General features: G+C 41.2%; 1 protein-coding gene across 2 annotated transcripts in view; it reads right to left on the bottom strand.

Moving 5' to 3' along the window:
- DMTN (dematin actin binding protein) overlaps positions 1–22,435 on the bottom strand; it is a 168,259-nt gene that overhangs the window by 119,142 nt on the left and 26,682 nt on the right. For both annotated transcript variants that reach the window (XR_008402885.1, XM_053717953.1), the window contains exon 4: positions 1,619–1,693. Coding sequence is in view for 1 of the 2 variants with exons in the window: in XM_053717953.1 (XP_053573928.1) it covers positions 1,619–1,693 (75 nt within the window). In the remaining variant the exon portion in view is untranslated. The remainder of the gene's footprint in view (positions 1–1,618; positions 1,694–22,435) is intronic.

The following is a 22,435-nucleotide window of genomic DNA, read 5'->3' as shown; positions in this document are numbered from 1 at the left end:
CATCAACGCTGATTGCTAAGGAGCTGTTAACATGAGCCAGGATGGTTTCGCAGAAAGACTCTCCCTGCATCTCCGGACTCTAACCTTCATCCATGCTCTCACTGAGAGGCTGACGGGATTACTTAAAACTCCAGTCCCATTTCAAAGAGTACTACCCTCCATAAGAGACTATCTTTAATCTTCCGACACTTCTCTGCCAACCTCCTGTGACGAAAGGCAAAGAATGACTGGGGGATGAGGGAAGTGGGGGAGGTATTTAAGCCTTTGACTGGGGTGTCTTTTCCTGGTGGCCAGGTTCTGAATTCCCAAAAGTAATGAATGCAAATGAATGGACTCTCCCCGTTTAAGAAGAAAATAAGTGTAAAGTTTTAGTGTCTATAAAACAATGGAAGCTGCCATGTTGTAACTTAGGTTACCTTCTCTGCTGTGTTCAGCCAATGGCTGTGTGGAATATAACAGTGTTCTGCATTTTCATTTCTAACAGGAACTGAAAATCTCACAATTTCAGAATGGAATTACAAAATAAATAATTAAAGTATATTGTAGAGTTTTTCTATATATATACAATTTAAAATTGTATATTACCATCTAAAAGTGTTTAAAGTGCCATAAAACATGTTGAGATCTGTGCATATGCTAAAAGGGATAATTAAGTAAAAATCGTTTGCATACATTTTTTTAAAAACATTGTTGGTAAGTATTTTAAAATAATTTTCAAAAATAAGCAAAAATATTTAAATAGCTAAGCTGTCTGGAGCACTGTGCTCCACCCCCCTTTTCAGTGTTTAGACACAGGCATTGCATTTCAACTGAGTTCACAGCTTCTAGGCATACTCCGGCAGATAATCCCTATGCATTTTTGTATTCTACCAAAGCAACAATAGATATAGATACAGCCATAAAAGGAATTGTGTGGGGGAGTTAGAGCTTTACAATTCAGAAACTTCAAAGAAAGGGTTAATGGTGAGGCACTGCAGTATAAATTTACAGATAAAGTAATTTTAAGTACATATTATATTTTGTCTCTATCCCAACTTGTTTTATGTCCCTTGAATGTCCCTTTAAGAGACACAGTGGTGGCTAGATGTTTAGAAGAGAAGAACTTGAAACCCAACCTGTTTCTTTCAGGATTTAGATAGATCATATCATTTTAAACAACTTTCCAGTTTACTTCTGTTATCAGGTTAACTTGGTTCTCTTGGTATCCTTTGTTAAAGGAGCAGCAAGGCACTACTGGGAGTTAACTGAATACATCGGGTGAGACAATAACAAGAGACATATATGAGCAGTCACCCATCAGCAGATACCTCCCAGTAATGGATTTCTGCTTCTGAGCCTACCTAGGTATTCTTTTCACTGAAGGATACCAAGAGAACAAAGCAAATTAGATAATAGAAGTAAATTGGAAAGTTGATTAAAATCACATGTTCTATCTGAATCATGAAAGAAAAGTCTATGGAAGTGGAGGAATAAGTAAAGCAAAGCTTTTCATGTCCCTTTGGAAATCAAATATTTAAAGGAACATTACAATTTTAGTTTTACTTTGGTGCATCTAGAAAGGGATTTAAAAATGTTTTACACTCATGCATGTTGTGATAATATTATATGCATTACTCACAGTGATAGCAGAGGGGGATCCTGGCACACTTGGCCCCCTGGATGAGGTGACACTGCCAGGAAATGTGAGGGGAGTCTGTAAAGAAGGAATACACTATTAGTACAGATGTGCAGCACAATGTACAAATAGAGACAAACACAGAGAACTGTTATTGTATGAACATATAGCAGGAAGTAATGTCAATCCTAAATAGGCAAAGCAGTATGTAATATATTTCAAAGAAAACAATATATTCCCTAAAGGCTTCTCTTACTTGGAAAAAATAACATTGGTCTGGATTACAAGTGGAGCACTATCAAAAGTGCAGGGTAGGTTGTTCCAATAATAGCGCACAATCTGGTATTAATTGAACGGTAAAAAAGATTCACTATAGCATCTTAACACAGTCAACAATTTTGTAGCGTGCCCTTTACTTTCAATGGATAGCGCAGGGAGCACTATCATCCCTCATATTAGTGGTGAGTTATGTTTTGCACTTGATAACCTCAAGTAACCACATCCCATTGTAAAGGGACTTTAAGCAGCCAATCAGTGTGCATCTGGCATGTGCAGGCACAGTCATGTTATTTCCCTATTCAGTTAAAGGAATTAAATCTTATCAGATCATAGTAAAGCAATGTGTGGCATCAGCACTGATTAAGCTGATTGGCTGCTGTTTTTTGGGAGGTTTTTCAATATGCAGATGACAGTAGCTGAAGAATATCCGTGTACAGAGCACTTAACCCCTTAGTGACCAGACCATTTTTCAATTTTCTTACCGTTAGGGACCAGGGCTTTTTTTTACATTTCTGCTGTGTTTGTGTTTAGCTGTAATTTTCCTCTTACTCATTTACTGTACCCACACATATTATATACCGTTTTTCTCACCATTAAATGGACTTTCTAAAGATACCATTATTTTCATCATATCATATAATTTACCATAAAACAAATGTTAAAATATGATAGAAAAATTGAAAAAAACACACTTTTTCTAACTTTGACCCCCAAAATCTGTTATGCATCTACAACCACCAAAAAACACCCATGCTAAATAGTTTCTACATGTTTTCCTGAGTTTAGAAAACTTAAATTATGCTTACCTGATAATTTTATTTTCTTCTGACGGGAAGAGTCCACAGCTGCATTCATTACTTTTGGGAATTCAGAACCTGGCCACCAGGAAGAGGCAAAGACACCCCAGCCAAAGGCTTAAATACCTCCCCCTCTTGTTCCCTTCAGTCATTCTGCTGAGGGAACAAGGTACAGTAGGAGAAATATTAGGGTGAAAAAGGTGCCAGAAGAATTAAAAAATACGTCCGCCCCTTATGATACAACACAGGCGGCAAACTGTGGACTTTTACCGTCAGAAGAAAAGAAAATTGTCAGGTAAGCATAATTTAAGTTTTTTTCCTCAAACGGGAAGAGTCCACAGCTGCATTCATTATTTTTGGGAAAACAATACCCAAGCTATAGAGGACACTGAATGCAAAACAGGCAGGTACAAAAGGCAGCCCCTTCTGAGCGCACCACAGCCTTAACCCAAAACTCCCAACAGAAAAAACTGCTTTACGAGAAGCCAAAGGACAAAACGGAAAGGCCGAGATAACTGCCCAACAGTTAAAGCCAGTAAGGCCCTTGCTAGAGACCACTCCGGCTAGTAGACTCGACCGAGCCAAACGCCTCTGAGGAGACGAAGTCCCGCAGGCACGCAGCCCACAAAATAAACTCACCCCTGAGCAAAAGAAAGGGGAAATTTCCACATTCCCCCAGCGGGGAAGAAAAGAGACTCAGCTAAATGAGTCCGAAGGACCCTCACAACCCAAAGGTACTAGGACCAAGAAAATGAACTCCAAGAGAGTGAACCAGGAGGAACAGGACACCAATGAAAGGAACCTGTCGACCCAGCAAAGCAAAGAGAGGACTTGTAAAGCCCCCTCCACCTCAAACCAAGGACCAAGAAATGTCCTGAGAACTGAAAAGGAGGAAAGAAAAATCCCTCCCCTACACAGAGCGCTTACTCGCACCCAGAATAAAGCAACCGAAGATATCTGAATATGCTCCTCCAAGCCATAGGCGTCCTGCTACAAATAAGGACTTAGCGACCACAGGTTGCCAACCTAGCTATGCAACCGCACAGGACCTTCTTCAGAAGAAGAACTCCGAAACAGTGCAGGACAGGACCTTCCCAAAAAAGAGGAAAGGAAGGACCCAAACCCAGAACCCAGTAGAAAAAATTACCTGCCGAGGAGGGATCCACCACGAAGTCTCACCGTAAAGAAGGTTCACAATAACTGTAATACACGGCTAAGATCCACAGATCAGACAGATCCCTGACTCTCGCTCCGGCAAGGGACCCAGCCCCAAGAGACCGATAATGTCCAAAAGGCTTAGGGATTAAAAGAACCCCGATCATAAACAGCTTGCGAGCACACCTTCAAGGTGCAAGTAGCTGCAGCTGGTTTCAAACTGCAAACCGTCCGCTTGCTAGGCAGCTAAGCTAACCATCAGGCTACTAGAGCTGCTGTTCAGGAACTACAGGAAGGAAAAAAGGGAGGGATTCAGCCCCCCCCCCAAGAGCTCGGGTTCCAGAACCCAGACACTGCCTCCTTCCTGAAGATGAAGGGCACTCCCAAAGAAGACCCTCCACTGTACTACAGTAAAGGCATGGCACCAGAAGTCCATCCCTACACACTGACATCCCGCACGCAAGGCAGGGGGAACAACCCCACTAAATGGAGGAATAAAGAATACCTCCAAGCACCAGATGGAGACTATGGGATATCAAATTCACCCCCAAAGGGAGGGAAATCGAAGCCAGAACTTAACAGCTTGCTAGCACACAATCTAGGTGCAAATGGCTGCAGTTGATCTCAAACTGCAAATCTACCGCTCATTAGACAACTAAGCTAACCATCATGCTTACCACAGCGGGGCTGAAGCATAAGCTGTATACAAACTCAAAAGGACATTGCCATAAGAAAAATCATCTGGCCACGAAGGCCGGCCCAGTAAGAAGTCTAAACCTCCCTGCAAGAGAGAAGAATACGCCCGAAGGGCCAGAAGATGTCCCGGAACCGGGAAACTGGGCCGTCCCGACACAGTCCTAAGGGATCTGGATACAGACCCACAAAATTCCAGTCATCAAAGACCGGACAAACAAACCCAGGCACCGGAAAAGTCAGAGGTGGCTTAATATTTAATAACCCCTGAGGAACCACTAGGTTACCCCATCCAGAGTAGACTTTGCACCAGAGGCGATGCAATCACAGTCATATCCAAGACACCTTGGACCCTGAATCTTTCACTAAATGTCCTATACATAGAAAGCTTAGGACACCCACAGAGCGATACAACTCCCAACCTAAAGGGTGATAGGCAATGGCGAAGCCACGCAGCCACTCTGGAAGTCCTTGAGGCTCTAGGGACAATGTTCACTAAGTCCAAAGACTAAGTAATGTATAAGAAAAGAGAAAACTCTGCTTAGGAATGCTAGCTGTCACCAGAATCACGAGACAGAGGAGAAACAGAAGCTCACCTAGGATCAAGCCCACAACCTACTGCTTCAGGTGCTGTGGAACTAACCACTACGTCACATCTCCCTTTAAAACTGGGTAGAGAAGCTAACCAAAGTCTCCAAGATCCTCAGGATCCCCTTCCTTGACACCCCTACAGCTTAAGGATTGAGGAAGGAGCATGTATAAGAGTATATCAGAAGTGGGATCTGAACTCACTTGTACAGAAGATATAGATCTTGAGTCTGGTGCCTTCGACCGGTTCGCCATTCTGACATATTCCTAGCCCCTGGTGGGAGAAACCCACAAACCCCTAAGCAGGGACGGCACAGGAAAGAGTGGAGACAATCTAACCTGTACATCTTCCAAAAATATGGGAGCAGACGAGACCCTGGAAATAGAATAACCAAAAGGCTTTAACTTCCAGAAACAGATGACCCGAAGCCAACCACAAGGGAGGGGACAAAAAGGCCCATCAACATCAACCCGAAGGAAGAGAGATCGTCATCAAGGAAGACAGATTCCAAGCGGAGAACCTCAAAGCAGAAGACGAGGGAAAACGCCCAGATTGATCCCTAGTAGGATCCGCTCTGGACCCCCGCCTCATGGGGAACAGGACAATGAGGACTGAGTACAATCCCCTGATGCCCCACCCAAAGGCAGAACGAGAACCAGCCTGATGTTTAGAAACAAAGGCTTCCTCTACCATGTTTTAGCACTGCAAGGGCAGAGCCTCAAATGTATGGAGCTCATGGAAGGTTAACTTCACAAAACTCTTAGCAAAAAGCAAAGATTATTCGATCTGAAGAGACACCAAGATAACAAACTCCTCTTTCGAGAGAACAATTCACCACCCAGCCAGGTCAGCCAGTTACACTGGCACCACGTGGATGAAGTAGACCGTAAGGAACATAAATAGCGCCCTATCAGGACCAGCCTGCTACATAGGGTACTCCAAACTGAACCAGGCCACAGAAATTCGAGACCCTCACGAGGACTTGATAAAAGGATTTAAAGACATAACAATGTACTAACACCTTAACATGCGACTTCCGCGGAAGTGCCCAAGCAATCACAAAATCGCTAGTATCAAATTCCAGAGAAGAAATATTTCATGAGAAATCATAACTTGAGCTTCTTAAAAAATAAATAAAAGAAGAGCAGCACCTGCATGTGAACGCCCAAGAAGAATGGGTACACCAACGGGACCAGCCAATCAGAGACCCCATTCTTCCACAGCTCAGAACTGGAATAAGGTACCCAAAAAAGAAAGGAAAACTGAAGACGACCAGGAGATTAACCTCATCCCCACACATGTAACCCAGCTTGTCGTCTGGAAGAGAAGACCAAGGATCCCTTAACCTATTAGTACTGGCATCCTCCAGCAACGCCAAAACATGCCGTAGCAGGACATGAAGGCACGCCAGTCTATAACAAAAAGCAAGACTTACCTCTGCCTGGGCAACTGACGATCCTGACCCCGAGGGTTGGGCTCCTGAAGCTTCAGAGGAGACCGCTTCCCCAGATGGCTGATCTGACCCAGGTGATCCCACGCCTGACGAGCCCCGGTTAGCATAACACGGACAGTATCTCAGCAACACCTCCTCTGGAAGAAGTAAATGCGCCAGTGCCATAGATATGGCCATGCGGAACCGTGTCGTAACCTCTAGAGGAAACAAGTCGCCTTCCGGAGAAGGGGTAACGGCATTAGGGACACCTGCTTGCGTAGTCAAAGAAGGTTCTAGGGGACGCGCCGCACAGGATATGGGATCCCCAGGGGCGGATGGCTCGGCGGACTCTAAGTTCCCTGTAACGGGAGAAGAGAGCACACTAGAGCGGCATTCGGAACATAACTGATGGGCATGGATTACCTGGGCCATTTCATAATCCTCACAAGAAGTAGAATCTGAATCAGAGACATCCGTCTCCAAAAAGTCAGAATTTTCCATAACTTGGTATATGGAAATTATGGACAGAAAAATAAAAAATGGCACCTTACACCCCCAATGGCTGGGGCACTCACCACCTCCTAAGACCCAGACAGCTAGCGAAACAGAGTCTCTCCATTGCCACGCAGTCAGGAATACAGAAATGAAGCACAGAAGCGTGACCAGGCCTCGTCAAAAGGTGCACCGTACAGGCCATAGAAAAGCGCGTCAAGGCCACGAGGGCTCCGCAGCCTGACAAGAAAAGGCTGTTAAGTTCCGATCTAGCCACGAGCCCAAGTAACACTACACATTAGCAGACAGAATCACATAACAAACATGCTTAAAGTCCCCCCTGTTCAATCACCCCCCTCAGGAGAAATTAACCCTTGATTCCTTATAAAGATAAAGGAATTTCACATCATTGAAGTAAAATGAAACAATCTTACTGGAATCAACGCCATAGAACAGGAACACGGCCCTTCAAGTGTGACAGATAGTAGCCTCGCTTCTGACATGGACTTGAGAGACTAAAGCAGGCAGCGAAACTGTTAATATGAGTAGGGATGGTTTCGCAGAAAGAGTCTCCCTGCATCTCTGAACTCTGACATTCATCCAAGCTCTCAGTGAGAGGCTGACAGGATTACTTAAAACTCCAGTCTCATCTCGAAGAGTATTACCCTCTATAAGAGGCTATATAAAAATCTTCCGACACTTCTCTGCCAACCTCCTGTGACGAAAGAAAAAGAATGACTGGGGGATGTGGGAAGAGGAAGAGGTATTTAAGCCTCTGGCTTGGGTGTCTTTGCCTCCTCCTGGTGGCCAGGTTCTGAATTCCCAAAAGTAATTAATGCAGCTGTGGACTCTTCCCATTTAAGAAGAAAATACCCAATGTTTACATGTTCTTTGCTTTTTTTGCAAGTTATAGGGCAATAAGTACATGTAGCACTTTGCTATTTCCAAACCATTTTTTTTTCTTCAAAATTAGCTATAGCTACATTGTAACACTTATATCTGTCAGGAATTCCTGAAAATCCCTTGACATGTATAATTATTTTTAGTAGACAACCCAAAGTATTGATCTAGGCCCATTTTGGTATATTCCATGTGACCATTTTACCGCCAAATGCGATCAAATAAAAAAAATCAACTTTTTCACAAACTTTAGGTTTCTCACTGAAATTATTTACAAACAGCTTGTACAATTATGACACAAATGGTTGTAAATGCTTCTCTGGGATCCCCTTTGTTCAGAAATAGCAGACATAAATGGCTTTGGCGTTGCTCTTTGGTAATTAGAAGGCCGCTAAATGCTGCTGCGCACCACACTTTAATTATGCCCAGCAGTGAAGGGGTTAATTAGGTAGCTTGTAAAGATCAGCCTCCCACCTGATACATCCCCCCCAGATCCCTCCCTGACCCCTCTCAAACAGCTCTCTTCCCTCCCCCACAATTGTCGGCCGCTAGCAGGTGGTGTCAATCACCCCCCTAACCTCCCTAACCCCCCAGACAGCTCTCTAACCCTGCGCCCTCTACCTATATGCCACCATCTTTGGTACTGGCAGCTGTCTGCCTGTACCCAATTTCATTAAAAAAGTGTGTTTTTATTTATTTTTTATCTGAAAAATAAATGTTCTGTAGTGTAGCTGCCCCCCTCAATTCCCTACCCCCCTCCCAGATCCCTTTCAAAGCTTATTCCCCCTACCTCTCCCTCCTTCCCATACATTTATTCTAATATAAATGTAGCGTGCGCACACACCCTCGCACTCTTTGGTAAAATTGCGCGCACTTGAGGGACACAGGAACCGGAACCAACCAGCGATGAGCTGCCCACCCGCCTCCCTGCTATGGCTCCCACTAAAGATCGGCACCATCGCTTGCCGATGCAGAAAGGGCCACAGAGTGGCTCTCTCTGCATCGGTGGGTACAAAAAGGTATTGCAGTGATGCCTCAATATCGAAGCATCACTGCAATACCTTGAAAGCGGATGGAAGCGATCACGATCGCTTCCACCACTTGACACCCCAGAGGATGTGTCAGGCACATCCTTGGTCATTAACTGACACTTTTTGTAGGACGTGCCTGACACATCCTTGGTCGTTAAGGGGTTAAAGAGACATGAAACCCACATTTTTTTCTTTCATGATTCAGAAAGAGTATGCGATTTTAAACAACTTTCCAATTTACTTCTATTATCAAATTTCCTTCATTCTATTGATATTCTTTATTGTAAAGCATATCTAAATTTACTCAGTAGCTGCTGATTGGAGGCTCACCCATGTGCTTTGCTATGTGTTTTCAACAAATCATACATGAAAAATTAAGCAAATTGGATAATAGAAGTACATTGGAATGTTGTTTAAAACTGTATTCTCGACCTAAATCATGAAAAAAGTTTCATGTCCCTTTAATATTTTGCGGTAAAATATCTTCCTTTTTTACACAGAATTGTTCATGTGATATTTTCTTATCGGCTTTTTACAGTTATGCTGCATAACTTTCAAGTAATTTAGCATATGGGTATTATGGGTATTATGTCTTTTTTAAAGTATTACACACACATTTAAAGGGACAGTCTACATGAAAATTATTATTGTTTAAAAAGAAAGATAATCCCTTTATTACCCATTCCCCGTTTTGTATAACCCTCACTGTTATAGTGATATACTTTTTACCTCTATGATTGCCTGTATCTAAGTCTCTACATACTGCCCCTTGTCTCAGTACTTTTTCTTTGAGTTTTTTTTAATAATCTTGAATTTTAGCCAATTAGTGCTGGTTCTTCTGAACTGGTTATCATTCTTTATGGGAATGAGCACAATGTTATATATATGGCACACATAAACTAGCACTGTCTGGTTGTAGTGCAAGATTGTAAAACGCTAAAAAAAAACCCAACATAATTTATGTAAGAACTTACCTGATAAATTCATTTCTTTCATATTAGCAAGAGTCCATGAGCTAGTGACGTATGGGATATACATTCCTACCAGGAGGGGCAAAGTTTCCCAAACCTCAAAATGCCTATAAATACACCCCTCACCACACCCACAATTCAGTTTAACGAATAGCCAAGAAGTGGGGTGATAAGAAAGGAGCGAAAGCATCAAAAATAAGGAATTGGAATAATTGTGCTTTATACAAAAAAATCATAACCACCACAAAAAGGGTGGGCCTCATGGACTCTTGCTAATATGAAAGAAATGAATTTATCAGGTAAGTTCTTGCATAAATTATGTTTTCTTTCATGTAATTAGCAAGAGTCCATGAGCTAGTGACGTATGGGATAGCAGATACCCAAGATGTGGAACTTCCACGCAAGAGTCACTAGAGAGGGAGGGATAAAATAAAGACAGCCAATTCCGCTGAAAAATTAATCCACAACCCAAATCATAAAGTTTTAATCTTAATAATGAAAAAAAATGAAATTATAAGCAGAAGAATCAAACTGAAACAGCTGCCTGAAGTACTATTCTACCAAAAACTGCTTCTGAAGAAGAGAAAAAATGGTAGTAAAAGTATGCAAAGAAGACCAAGTCATTGCTTTGCAAATCTGATCAACAGAAGCTTCATTCTTAAAAGTCCAGGAAGAAGAAACTGACCTAGTAGAATGAGCCGTAATCCTCAGAGGCGGAGATTAACCCGACTCCAAATAAGCATGATGAATCAAAAGCTTTAACCAAGATGCCAAAGAAAAGGCAGAAGCCTTCTGACCTTTCCTAAAACCAAAAAAGATAACAAATAGACTAGAAGTCTGTCTGAAATCTGAGTAGCTTCAACATAATATTTCAAAACTCTTACCACAACCAAAGAAAATAAGAATCTTACCAAAGAATTCTTAAGATTAGGACACAAGGAAGGGACAATAATTTACTCTACTAATGTTGTTAGAAATCACAACTTAGGTAAAAATTGAAATAAGGACAGCAAAAACCACCTTATCCTGATGAAAAAAACAGAAAAAGGAGATTCACAAGAAAAAACAGATAATTCAAAAAACTGTTCTAGCTGAAGAGATGTCTAAAAAGAACAATACTTTCCATGAAAGTAATTAATGTCCAAAGAAAGCATATGCTCAAACAGAAGAGCCTGTAAAGCCTTCAGAACCAAATTAAGACTCCAAGGAGGAGAAATTGGCTTAATGACAGGCTTGATAAGAACCAAAGCCTGAACAAAACAATGAATATCAGAAAGATTTAGCAATTCTTACTGTGAAACAGCACAGAAAAAGCAGAGATTTGTCCTTCAAGGAACATGCAGACAAAACCTTAAGAAGAAACTATAAAATCCTAGGAATTCTAAAAGAATGCCAAGAGAATTCATAAGAAGAGCATCATGAGATGTAAATCTTCCAAACTCGATAATAAATCCTACTAGACACAGATTTACGAGCCTGCAACATAATATAAAACACTAAGTCAGAGAAACTTCTATGACTAAGTACCAAGCGTTAAATTTTCACACCATCAAATTAATAATTTGAATTTCTGATGAAAAAAACGAATGTTAAGATATAAGGTCTGGCCTTAATGGAAGTAACCAAGATTGGCAACTGGACATCCGAACAAGAACCGTATACCAAAACCTGTGTGGCCATGCTGAAGCCACCAGCCACACCAATGATTGGTCTCTGATGATTTAGAAAATCACTCTAAAAAGAAGAACCAAAGATGAAAAAATATAGGCAGATTGAAAATTCCAAGAAAGTGATAATGCATATACTACTTCCACCTGAGGATCCCAGGACCTGAATAGGCCCCTGGGAAGTTCCTTGTTTAGATGAGATGCCATCAGATCTATTTATGGAAACCCTCACATCTGAAAAATTGAAAAACATATCTGGGTAAAGAGACCATTCTCCCAGATGTAAAGCTTGATTAACAGAGATAATCCGCTTTCAAATTGTCTATACCTGGGAAAAAGACCACAGAAATTAGATAGGAGCTGGATTTAGTCCAAGCAAATATCTGAGATACTTCTGTCACAGCCTAAAGACTGATAATCCTACCCTGATGATTGACATACGCCACAGTTGTGACATTGTCTGTCTGAAAAAACGTCTCTTCTTCCCAAACTGAAGAACTCTGAGAATGCATGGAGTTCCAAAATATCAAATGGTAATCTCGCCTCCTGAGATTTCCAAACCCCTTGTGCTGACAGAGATCCTCAGACAGCCTCCCAACCTAAAAGACTCGCATCTGTAGAGATCATGGTCCAGGTTGAAAGAACCGAAGAGACCTGTAGAACTAAATGATGGTGAACTTAACCACCGAATCAAAGATAGTTAAACATTAGGATTCAAAGATATAAAAAGTGATATCCTAGAATCCCTGCACCATTATTCAGCATAAAAAACTGGAAAGGTTTCCTATGAAATGAGCAAAGGGAATTGAAACCAATGCTGCAGCCATGAAACCGAAAACTTCCATGCATACATAGCAACTGAAGGAAATAATAGAGACTGAAGGTTCCGACAAACGGAACCCAATAAACTTGTCACTTGTTTGTTAGAGACAAAAACATTGACACAATCTATCTGGAAACCTAAAAAAGGTGACCCTTGTGTGAGAAATCAAGGAGCTTTTGATAAAAAGATCCTCTAACCATGTCTTGAAGAAACAACAAAGTTGAATCGTATGAGATTCCGCAGAACAAAAAGACTAAGCCAGTACCACGATACCGTCCAAATTAGGAACACTGAGAACCTTGAAAAGATTCTTAGAGCTGTCGCTAGACCAGAAGGAAAAGCAACAAATTGGTAATGCTTGACAAAAAAAGAGAATCTCAGAAAATAGAAATAATCTGAATGAAAACAGAAAATTAAGATATGCATTTATTGTATCTATTGTAAACAAAATATGCCATCACTGACCAAAAAAGGCAGACAAGACCATATAAACACCATTCTAAAAGATGGTACATTTATATGACAATTCAAAAAGATTTTCTATCTTTAGAACAATGAATAGTCATTGAATAAAACCCCAAAACCCAGTTCCTAGAAAAGAAACTGGAATAAATACTCCAGAAGACTCCAGGTCTGAGCGGCGCCTGAGCTCCAAGGTTGACCAGCCGCGCTTCACCAGTACCCAAAACATATAGGTCTGAACACACTTCAGGAAAGTGTTAGTCTTACTGAAATAGCTGAATTACGATAGAGAAAAAAGACTTCTCACAGATGGTTTTACTCTGAATCCTATTCTGTACCCAAAGTCTAAGAAGTTTGGACCGAATAGAACCAAACAATTTCAAAAAAGTCTTAACCTGCCCCATTACCAGCCAAGCTGGAAAAAGAACCGCACCTACATGCAAATTTGGGGAGCTGACTTTTAAAAGGCTTAATTGAAGGAAGAAAAAAACTTCCAATTATAAACATGTTACTTGGGAAAGAATTCAGGATTCCGTTCCTAGTAAGAACAGAAAACTAATATAAGCTTAAAGTTTAGTCATAGAACTCAATCTTGAAGCCCATAGTAACAGTTAAAGAATTCAATCCAATTATGAACCAAATAATTGATTGTCTTGGAAAAAAAGAAATATGGATTTAGAAATCAAATTAGCATTTCAAGATTGAAATCACAAAGTTAGTCTAGCTCAAATAGCTAAAGACATAGATTAAACCTCATTTGTGAAAATATTAAATAAAATGACAACACAAATGAAATTATTAGCATAATAAATAAGTTAAAGGACCAGCCAACACACTGAACTTGCACAATCAATAAATGCAAGAAAACAAGACAATGCAATAGCACTAAATCTGAACTTCAAATGAGTAGTAGATTTTGTCCTTTTAACAATGCTAAACAAATCATAATCCGATACTTGATCTTAAAGTATCCAGCCAGAAAGATGAAGCAATTGCAACATCAGTCAAATAAATTACAGGTCTAAGAAAAGTACCTGAAAACAATTTTCCTTAAATAAGATACAACCATCTGAAGGAAAAAAAATAAAATACTATTTGCTAAAAGAATAATAGTATATTTAGCAGAAGTAGAGATAGCCCCATTAATTTGGGGAATCTTTCCTCAAAACTGAAAACTAACTGCAAAGAATACAATTTAAAAACCTTAAAGAAGGACTAAAAGAAAATTCTCAGCCTATTCCATTCCCTAGTATCAGGAACTGGAAAAAACCCTCTGAAGAAACTACAGAAGATAAACAAGCAGAATTTAAATGTTAGCTAGTCTTTAAAATCAAAAGAACTAGATATTTCAATATCCTAAATAATCTAACACCTTTTGAACAAGGAACAAATGTACTCTATTAAAGAATAAAAAAGTAGATTTGTTAGTGTCAATATCTGATGAAGAAAAATTCTGAATGAGAAAAAAAGCACCATCAGAGAAGGATAATTCATTATGTTGTTGGTCATTTGAAACTTCATCAACTAAAAGAAATTTGAAAAAGACCTAGAAATTTTATTAGAAGGCGGGATGTCAGACAAAGCCTTTAAAATAGAATCAGAAAAAAATTCTTATAAATTTCTAAGTATATCTTGTAAATAAAATGTAAAAAGAATAGCAATATATAAAGCATAAATACTAATGGATTCTGCATGTAAAAGATTATCATGATAACTTATTACAAACCATAGCTAAAGATAAACATTCATAACATTTAAAATAAATGAACTTAGCTTTGGTAGGACTTATCTCAGTCAACAGGAATCCCTCAGTATGTTCTGATCCAGGAACAGTTTATGGAAAATCTTGCAATATGTAATAGAAAAAAACAACATATAAAGCAAAATTATCAAATTCCTTAAATGACAGTTTCAGGAATGGGAAAAAATGCAAAACAAACAAGCCTCTAGTAACCAGAAGCAACAAAAAAGTGAGACTTAAATAATGTGAGAAAAAGTGGAACAAGAATGACGCCCACATTTTTGGCGCCAAGTATGACCGCCACATTATTAGCGCCAAGTACAACGCCCATATTTTTTGGCACCAAGTATGACGCCACATCCTCTGACGCCGAAACCGACGCCCAAATTTTTTGCCGCAAAAAAACGTCTGAACACACATGCGTCAAAAAATGACGTAACAACGAACAAACTTCCGGCGACAACTACGGCGCCGGAAATGACAACATTTTGCGCCAAAAAAGTTCGCGCCAAGAATGACGCAATAAATTGAAGCATTTTCTGCCCCCGCGGGCCTAACAGCCCGCAGGGAAAAAAGTCAATTGAAAATTTTCAAGGTAAGAAAAAAATATTTATTCATATGCATTATCCCAAATAATGAAACTGACAGTCTGAATGAAGGAATACTGATTATCCTGAATCATGGCAAATATAAGTTTAAACACATATATTTAGAACTTTACATATAAAGTGCCCAACCATAGCTTAGAGTGTCACAAAAAATAAGACTTACTTACCCCAGGACACTCATCTACATATAGTAGATAGCCAAACCAGTACTGAAACGAGAATCAGTAGAGGTAATGGTATATAAGAGTATATCGTCGATCTGAAAAAGGAGGTAAGAGATGAATCTCTACGACCGATAACAGAGAACCTATGAAATAGATCCCGTACAAGGAGACCATTGAATTCAAATAGGCAATACTCTCTTCACATCCCTCTGACATTCACTGCACTCTGAGAGGAAAACCGGGCTCCAGCCTGCTGCGAAGCGCATATCAAAGTAGAATCTAGCACAAACTTACTTCACCACCTCCATGGGAGGCAAAGTTTGTAAAACTGAATTGTGGGTGTGGTGAGGGGTGTATTTATAGGCATTTTGATGTTTGGGAGACTTTGCCCCTCCTGGTAGGAATGTATATTCCATACGTCACTAGCTCATGGACTCTTGCTAATTACATGAAAGAAAACAGCACTGAGAAATGGGGGGCCTACAGGGGGCTTAGAAACAGGCAAACTTAGAGGTTATAAAACATAATTTATGCTTACCTGATAAATTTATTTCTCTTGTGGTGTATCCAGTCCACGGATCATCCATTACTTGTGGGATATTCTCATTCCCAACAGGAAGTTGCAAGAGGATCACCCACAGCAGAGCTGTCTATATAGCTCCTCCCCTAACTGCCACCTCCAGTCATTCGACCGAAGACAAGCAAGAGAAAGGAGAAACCATAGGGTGCAGTGGTGACTGTAGTTTAAAGTTAAAAAATACCTGCCTTAAAATGACAGGGCGGGCCGTGGACTGGATACACCACAAGAGAAATAAATTTATCAGGTAAGCATAAATTATGTTTTCTCTTGTAAGGTGTATCCAGTCCACGGATCATCCATTACTTGTGGGATACAAATACCAAAGCTAAAGTACACGGATGAAGGGAGGGACAAGGCAGGTACTTAAACAGAAGGTACCACTGCCTGTAAAACCTTTCTCCCAAAAATAGCCTCCGAAGAAGCAAAAGTATCAAATTTATAGAATTTTGAAAAAGTATGAAGCGAAGACCAAGTCGCCGCCTTGCAAATCTGTTCAACAGAAGCCTCATTTTTAAAGGCCCAAGTGGAAGCCACAGCTCTAGTAGAATGAGCTGTAATCCTTTCAGGAGGCTGCTGGCCAGCAGTCTCATAAGCTAAGCGTATTATACTTCTTAGCCAAAGCGAAAGAGAAGTTGCCGAGGCCTTTTGGCCTTTCCTCTGTCCAGAGTAGACAACAAACAAAGCAGATGTTTGACGAAAATCTTTAGTAGCTTGTAAATAATACTTTAAAGCACGAACCACGTCAAGATTGTGTAATAGACGTTCCTTCTTTGAAGAAGGATTAGGGCACAATGACGGAACAACAATCTCCTGATTGATATTCATATTAGATACCACCTTAGGTAAAAACCCAGGTTTGGTACGCAAAACTACCTTATCTGCATGGAAGATCAGATAAGGGGAATTACATTGTAAGGCAGATAACTTGGAAACTCTATGAGCCAAGGAAATAGCTACCAAAAATAGAACTTTCCAAGATAAAAGCTTGATATCTATGGAATGAAGAGGTTCAAACGGAACCCCTTGAAGAACTTTAAGAACCAAATTTAAACTCCATGGCGGAGCAACAGGTTTAAACACAGGCTTGATTCTAACTAAAGCCTGACAAAATGCCTGAACGTCTGGAACATCTGCCAGACGCTTGTGCAAAAGAATAGATAGAGCAGAAATCTGTCCCTTTAAGGAACTAGCTGACAATCCTTTTTCCAATCCTTCTTGGAGAAAAGATAATATCCTGGGAATCCTGACTTTACTCCATGAGTAACCCTTGGATTCACACCAATAAAGATATTTACGCCATATCTTATGATAGATTTTCCTGGTGACAGGCTTTCGTGCCTGAATTAAGGTATCAATGACTGACTCGGAGAAGCCACGCTTTGATAAAATCAAGCGTTCAATCTCCAGGCAGTCAGTCTCAGAGAAATTAGATTTGGATCGTTGAAAGGACCCTGAAGTAGAAGGTCCTGTCTCAGAGGCAGAGTCCATGGTGGAAAGGATGACATGTCCACTAGATCTGCATACCAAGTCCTGCGTGGCCACGCAGGTGCTATCAAGATCACCGATGCTCTCTCCTGCTTGATTTTGGCAATCAGACGAGGGAGCAGAGGAAACGGTGGAAACACATAAGCCAGGTTGAAGGACCAAGGCGCTGCTAGAGCATCTATCAGCGTCGCCTTGGGATCCCTGGACCTGGATCCGTAACAAGGAAGTTTGGCGTTCTGGCGAGACGGCATGAGACCCAGTTCTGGTTTGCCCCAACGATGAATCAATTGTGCAAACACCTCCGGATGGAGTTCCCACTCCCCCGGATGGAAAGTCTGACGACTTAGAAAATCCGCCTCCCAGTTCTCTACTCCTGGGATATGGATAGCTGATAGATGGCAAGAGTGAATCTCTGCCCAACGAATTATCTTTGAAACTTCCAACATCGCTAGGGAACTCCTTGTTCCCCCTTGATGGTTGATGTAAGCCACAGTCGTGATGTTGTCCGACTGAAATCTGATGAACCTCATTGTTTCTAGCTGAGGCCAAGCCTGAAGAGCATTAAATATCGCTCTTAGTTCCAGAATGTTTATCGGAAGGAGTGTCTCCTCCTGAGTCCACGATCCCTGAGCCTTCAGGGAGTTCCAGACTGCCCCCCAGCCTAGAAGGCTGGCATCTGTCGTTACAATTGTCCAATCTGGCCTGCGAAAGGTCATACCTTTGGACAGATGGACCCGAGATAGCCACCAGAGAAGAGAATCCCTGGTCTCTTGATCCAGATTTAGTAGAGGGGACAAATCTGTGTAATCCCCATTCCACTGACTGAGCATGCAGAGTTGCAGCGGTCTGAGATGCAGACGGGCAAACGGCACTATGTCCATTGCCGCTACCATTAAGCCGATTACTTCCATACACTGAGCCACCGAAGGGCGAGAAGTGGAATAAAGAACACGGCAGGAATTTAGAAGTTTTGATAACCTGGTCTCTGTCAGGTAAATCCTCATTTCTACAGAATCTAATAGAGTTCCCAGAAAGGAAACTCTTGTGAGAAGGGATAGAGAACTCTTTTCTTCGTTCACTTTCCACCCATGCGACCTCAGAAATGCCAGAACTATGTCCGTATGAGACTTGGCAATTTAGAAATTTGACACCTGTATCAGAATGTCGTCTAAATAAGGGGCCACTGCTATGCCCCGAGGCCTTAGGACCGCCAGAATTGACCCCAGAACCTTCGTAAAGATTCTTGGGGCTGTAGCTAACCCAAAGGGAAGAGCTACAAACTGGTAATGCCTGTCTAGGAAGGCAAACTTGAGAAACCGATGATGATCTTTGTGTATCGGAATGTGAAGATAAGCATCCTTTAAATCCACTGTAGTCATGTATTGACCCTCCTGGATCATAGGTAGGATGGTTCGAATAGTCTCCATCTTGAATGATGGGACCCTGAGAAATTTGTTTAGGATCTTGAGATCTAAGATTGGTCTGAAGGTTCCCTCTTTTTTGGGAACCACAAACAGATTTGAATAGAATCCTTGTCCCTGTTCCTCCTTTGGAACTGGGTGGATCACTCCCATAACTAGGAGGTCTTGAACACAGTGTAAAAATGCCTCTCTCTTTATCTGGTTTGCAGATAATTGTGAAAGGTGAAATCTCCCTTTTGGAGGAGAAGCTCTGAAGTCCAGAAGATATCCCTGGGATACAATTTCCAATGCCCAGGGATCCTGGACATCTCTTGCCCAAGCCTGGGCGAAGAGCGAAAGTCTGCCCCCTACTAGATCCGTTACCGGATCGGGGGCCAATCCTTCATGCTGTCTTAGAGGCAGCAGCAGGCTTTTTGGCCTGCTTACCTTTGTTCCAAGACTGGTTAGGTCTCCAGACCGACTTGGACTGGGCAAAAGTTCCCTCTTGTTTTGTATTAGAGGAAATTGATGCCGCACTCGCCTTGAAGTTTCGAAAGGCACGAAAATTAGTCTGTTTGGCCCTTGATTTGGACCTATCCTGAGGAAGGGCATGACCTTTTCCTCCCGTGATATCAGAAATGATCTCCTTCAAACCAGGCCCGAATAGGGTCTGCCCCTTGAAGAGAATATTAAGCAGCTTAGACTTTGAAGTAACATCAGCTGACCATGATTTAAGCCATAGCGCCCTACGCGCCTGAATAGCAAAACCAGAATTCTTAGCCGTTAGTTTAGTCAAATGAACAATGGCATCAGAAACAAAAGAATTGGCTAGCTTAAGTGCTCTAAGCTTGTCAAGAATATCATCCAATGGAGTCTCTACCTGTAAAGCCTCTTCCAGAGACTCAAACCAGAAGGCCGCAGCAGCAGTGACTGGGGCAATGCATGCAAGGGGCTGTAGAATAAAACATTGTTGAATAAACATTTTCTTAAGGTAACCCTCTAACTTTTTATCCATTGGATCTAAGAAAGCACAACTGTCCTCGACAGGGATAGTAGTACGCTTAGCTAGGGTAGAAACTGCTCCCTCCACCTTAGGGACCGTTTGCCATAAGTCCCGTGTGGCGGCATCTTTAGGAAACATGTTCTTAAAAATAGGAGGGGGAGAGAACGGCACACCTGGTCTATCCCATTCCTTAGTAATAATTTCTGTAAACCTTTTAGGTATTGGAAAAACATCAGTGTAAACAGGCACTGCATAGTATTTATCCAATCTGCACAATTTCTCTGGCACTGCAATTGTATCACAGTCATTCAGAGCAGCTAAAACCTCCCTGAGCAACACGCGGAGGTGTTCAAGCTTAAATTTAAATGTTGACATATCAGAACCAGGTTGAATCCTCTTCCCTGAGTCAGAAAAATCACCCACAGAAAGAAGCTCTCCTTCCTCAGCTTCTGCATATTGTGAGGGGGTATCAGACATAGCTACTAAAGCGTCAGTATGCTCTGTATTTCTTCTAACTCCAGAGCTGTCTCGCTTTCCTCGTAACCCAGGTAGTCTGGATAATACCGCTGACAGTGTATTATCCATGACTGCCGCCATGTCTTGTAAAGTAAACGCCATGGGCGCGCTAGATGTACTTGGCGCCTCTTGAGCGTGAGTCCCTTGAGCGGGATTTAAAGGTTCTGACACGTGGGGCGAGTTAGTCGGCATAACTTCCCCCTCGTCAGATTCCTCTGGTGATAAATTTTTTAAAGACAGAATATGGTCTTTATTACTTAAAGTGAAATCAGTACATTTGGTACACATTCTAAGAGGGGGTTCCACCATGGCTTCTAAACATAATGAACAAGGAGTTTCCTCTATGTCAGACATGTTTAAACAGACTAGCAATGAGACCAGCAAGCTTGGAAAACACTTTAAAGCAAGTTAACAAGCAAAAAATAAAAACGGCACTGTGCCTTTAAGAAAAATAAAAAAGGTCAGAATTTGAAAAACAGTGAAAAAAAGCAGTAAATCAAACGAAATTTTTACAGTGTGTATAATAAGCTAACAGAGTATTGCACCCACTTGCAAATGGATGATTAACCCCTTAGTTTAAAAAACGGATCAAAAAAACGATATAGACGTTTTTTAACAGTCACAACAAACTGCCACAGCTCTGCTGTGGCCCTACCTTGCCATACAAACGACTTTGGAAAGCCTAAAAACCCTTTAGAGAGTTCCTATAGCATTCAGGAGGCTCCTGCAGGAAAACTGGATGTCTCAGTCTGTAAAAGTTACTGCGCACTTAGGCGCGAAATTAGGCCCCTCCCCCTCATGTCTACACAGTGGGAGGCCTAAGGGAACTATTTCTAGGCAAATTTAAGCCAGCCATGTGGAAAAACTAGGCCCCAATAAAGTTTTATCACCAAAAAAAATATAAAAAAACGTTTAAGCACTCCCAGCAAACGTTTTATATGACAGGAATTGAAAAATAATAAGAGTATTACCTCTAACAGTAAGCATGATACTAGTCGCTATTAAATCATGTAATCATGCTTACCTTAAATAAATCTGGTATCAGCAGCATTTTCTAGCCTTTACATTCTTCTAGAAAAAATTTAATCTGCACATACCTCACAGCAGGATAACCTGCACGCCATTCCCCAGCTGAAGTTACCTCTCTCTTCAGTTATGTGTGAGAACAGCAATGGATCTTAGTTACAACCTGCTAAGATCATTAGAGACCACAGGCAGATTCTTCTTCTATTTTCTGCCTGGGACCAAAATAGTACAACTCCGGTACCATTTAAAAATAACAAACTTTTGAATTGAAGAAAAAACAACTACATTTCACCACATCTCTCTTACTGCTTCCATGCTTGTCGAGAGTTGCAAGAGAATGACTGGAGGTGGCAGTTAGGGGAGGAGCTATATAGACAGCTCTGCTGTGGGTGATCCTCTTGCAACTTCCTGTTGGGAATGAGAATATCCCACAAGTAATGGATGATCCGTGGACTGGATACACCTTACAAGAGAAAGTATATTAATATAGCAATTTAAAAAATAAAAGAACAAAGCAGAAGACCCCATATAGCACCCTTGTCTGCTGCAAATAGTGAAATAAACATATACTGAATATATATATAGGAATATACCTAGTGCACACATTATTATGTGCCTGGATGAAGCCCTATTGGGTGAAATGTACATAGGCGTGTCTCTGCAGGAAAACAGGGAGAAACAAATGCTGTTTTCCAGGAGTCGTTTGCATCACAGGTTCGGCCCAGCTGGATTTGCTCTGATCGGAGGAAGTGTGCGTCTTAAGGGCAAGCACTAAGTATATTCCTAGCTTCTCAGTCATTTGGATTGGCTGGGCATCTAACCACCAGTGATGTTCTGAGTACATGATGCTAATTCACTGCAGTTCTTTTCAAATCAGTTCTCCTGTTTTAATAGCTTAAAGGTGCCAGACACAGAAGCTCCGCCTCTTTGTACTGAGGCTGCCATCTTGGAGCTCAGGTATTCTCACAGCCTGTGACATAAGCAAAGCACACTCACAGATCAGTAA

The sequence above is a fragment of the Bombina bombina genome, chromosome 6 (genome assembly GCF_027579735.1).
Source record: "Bombina bombina isolate aBomBom1 chromosome 6, aBomBom1.pri, whole genome shotgun sequence".
In the NCBI taxonomy this organism is placed as follows: domain Eukaryota; kingdom Metazoa; phylum Chordata; class Amphibia; order Anura; family Bombinatoridae; genus Bombina; species Bombina bombina.
Note: the sequence above shows the minus strand (reverse complement) of the source record. Positions and strands in the feature narration are given on the sequence as shown.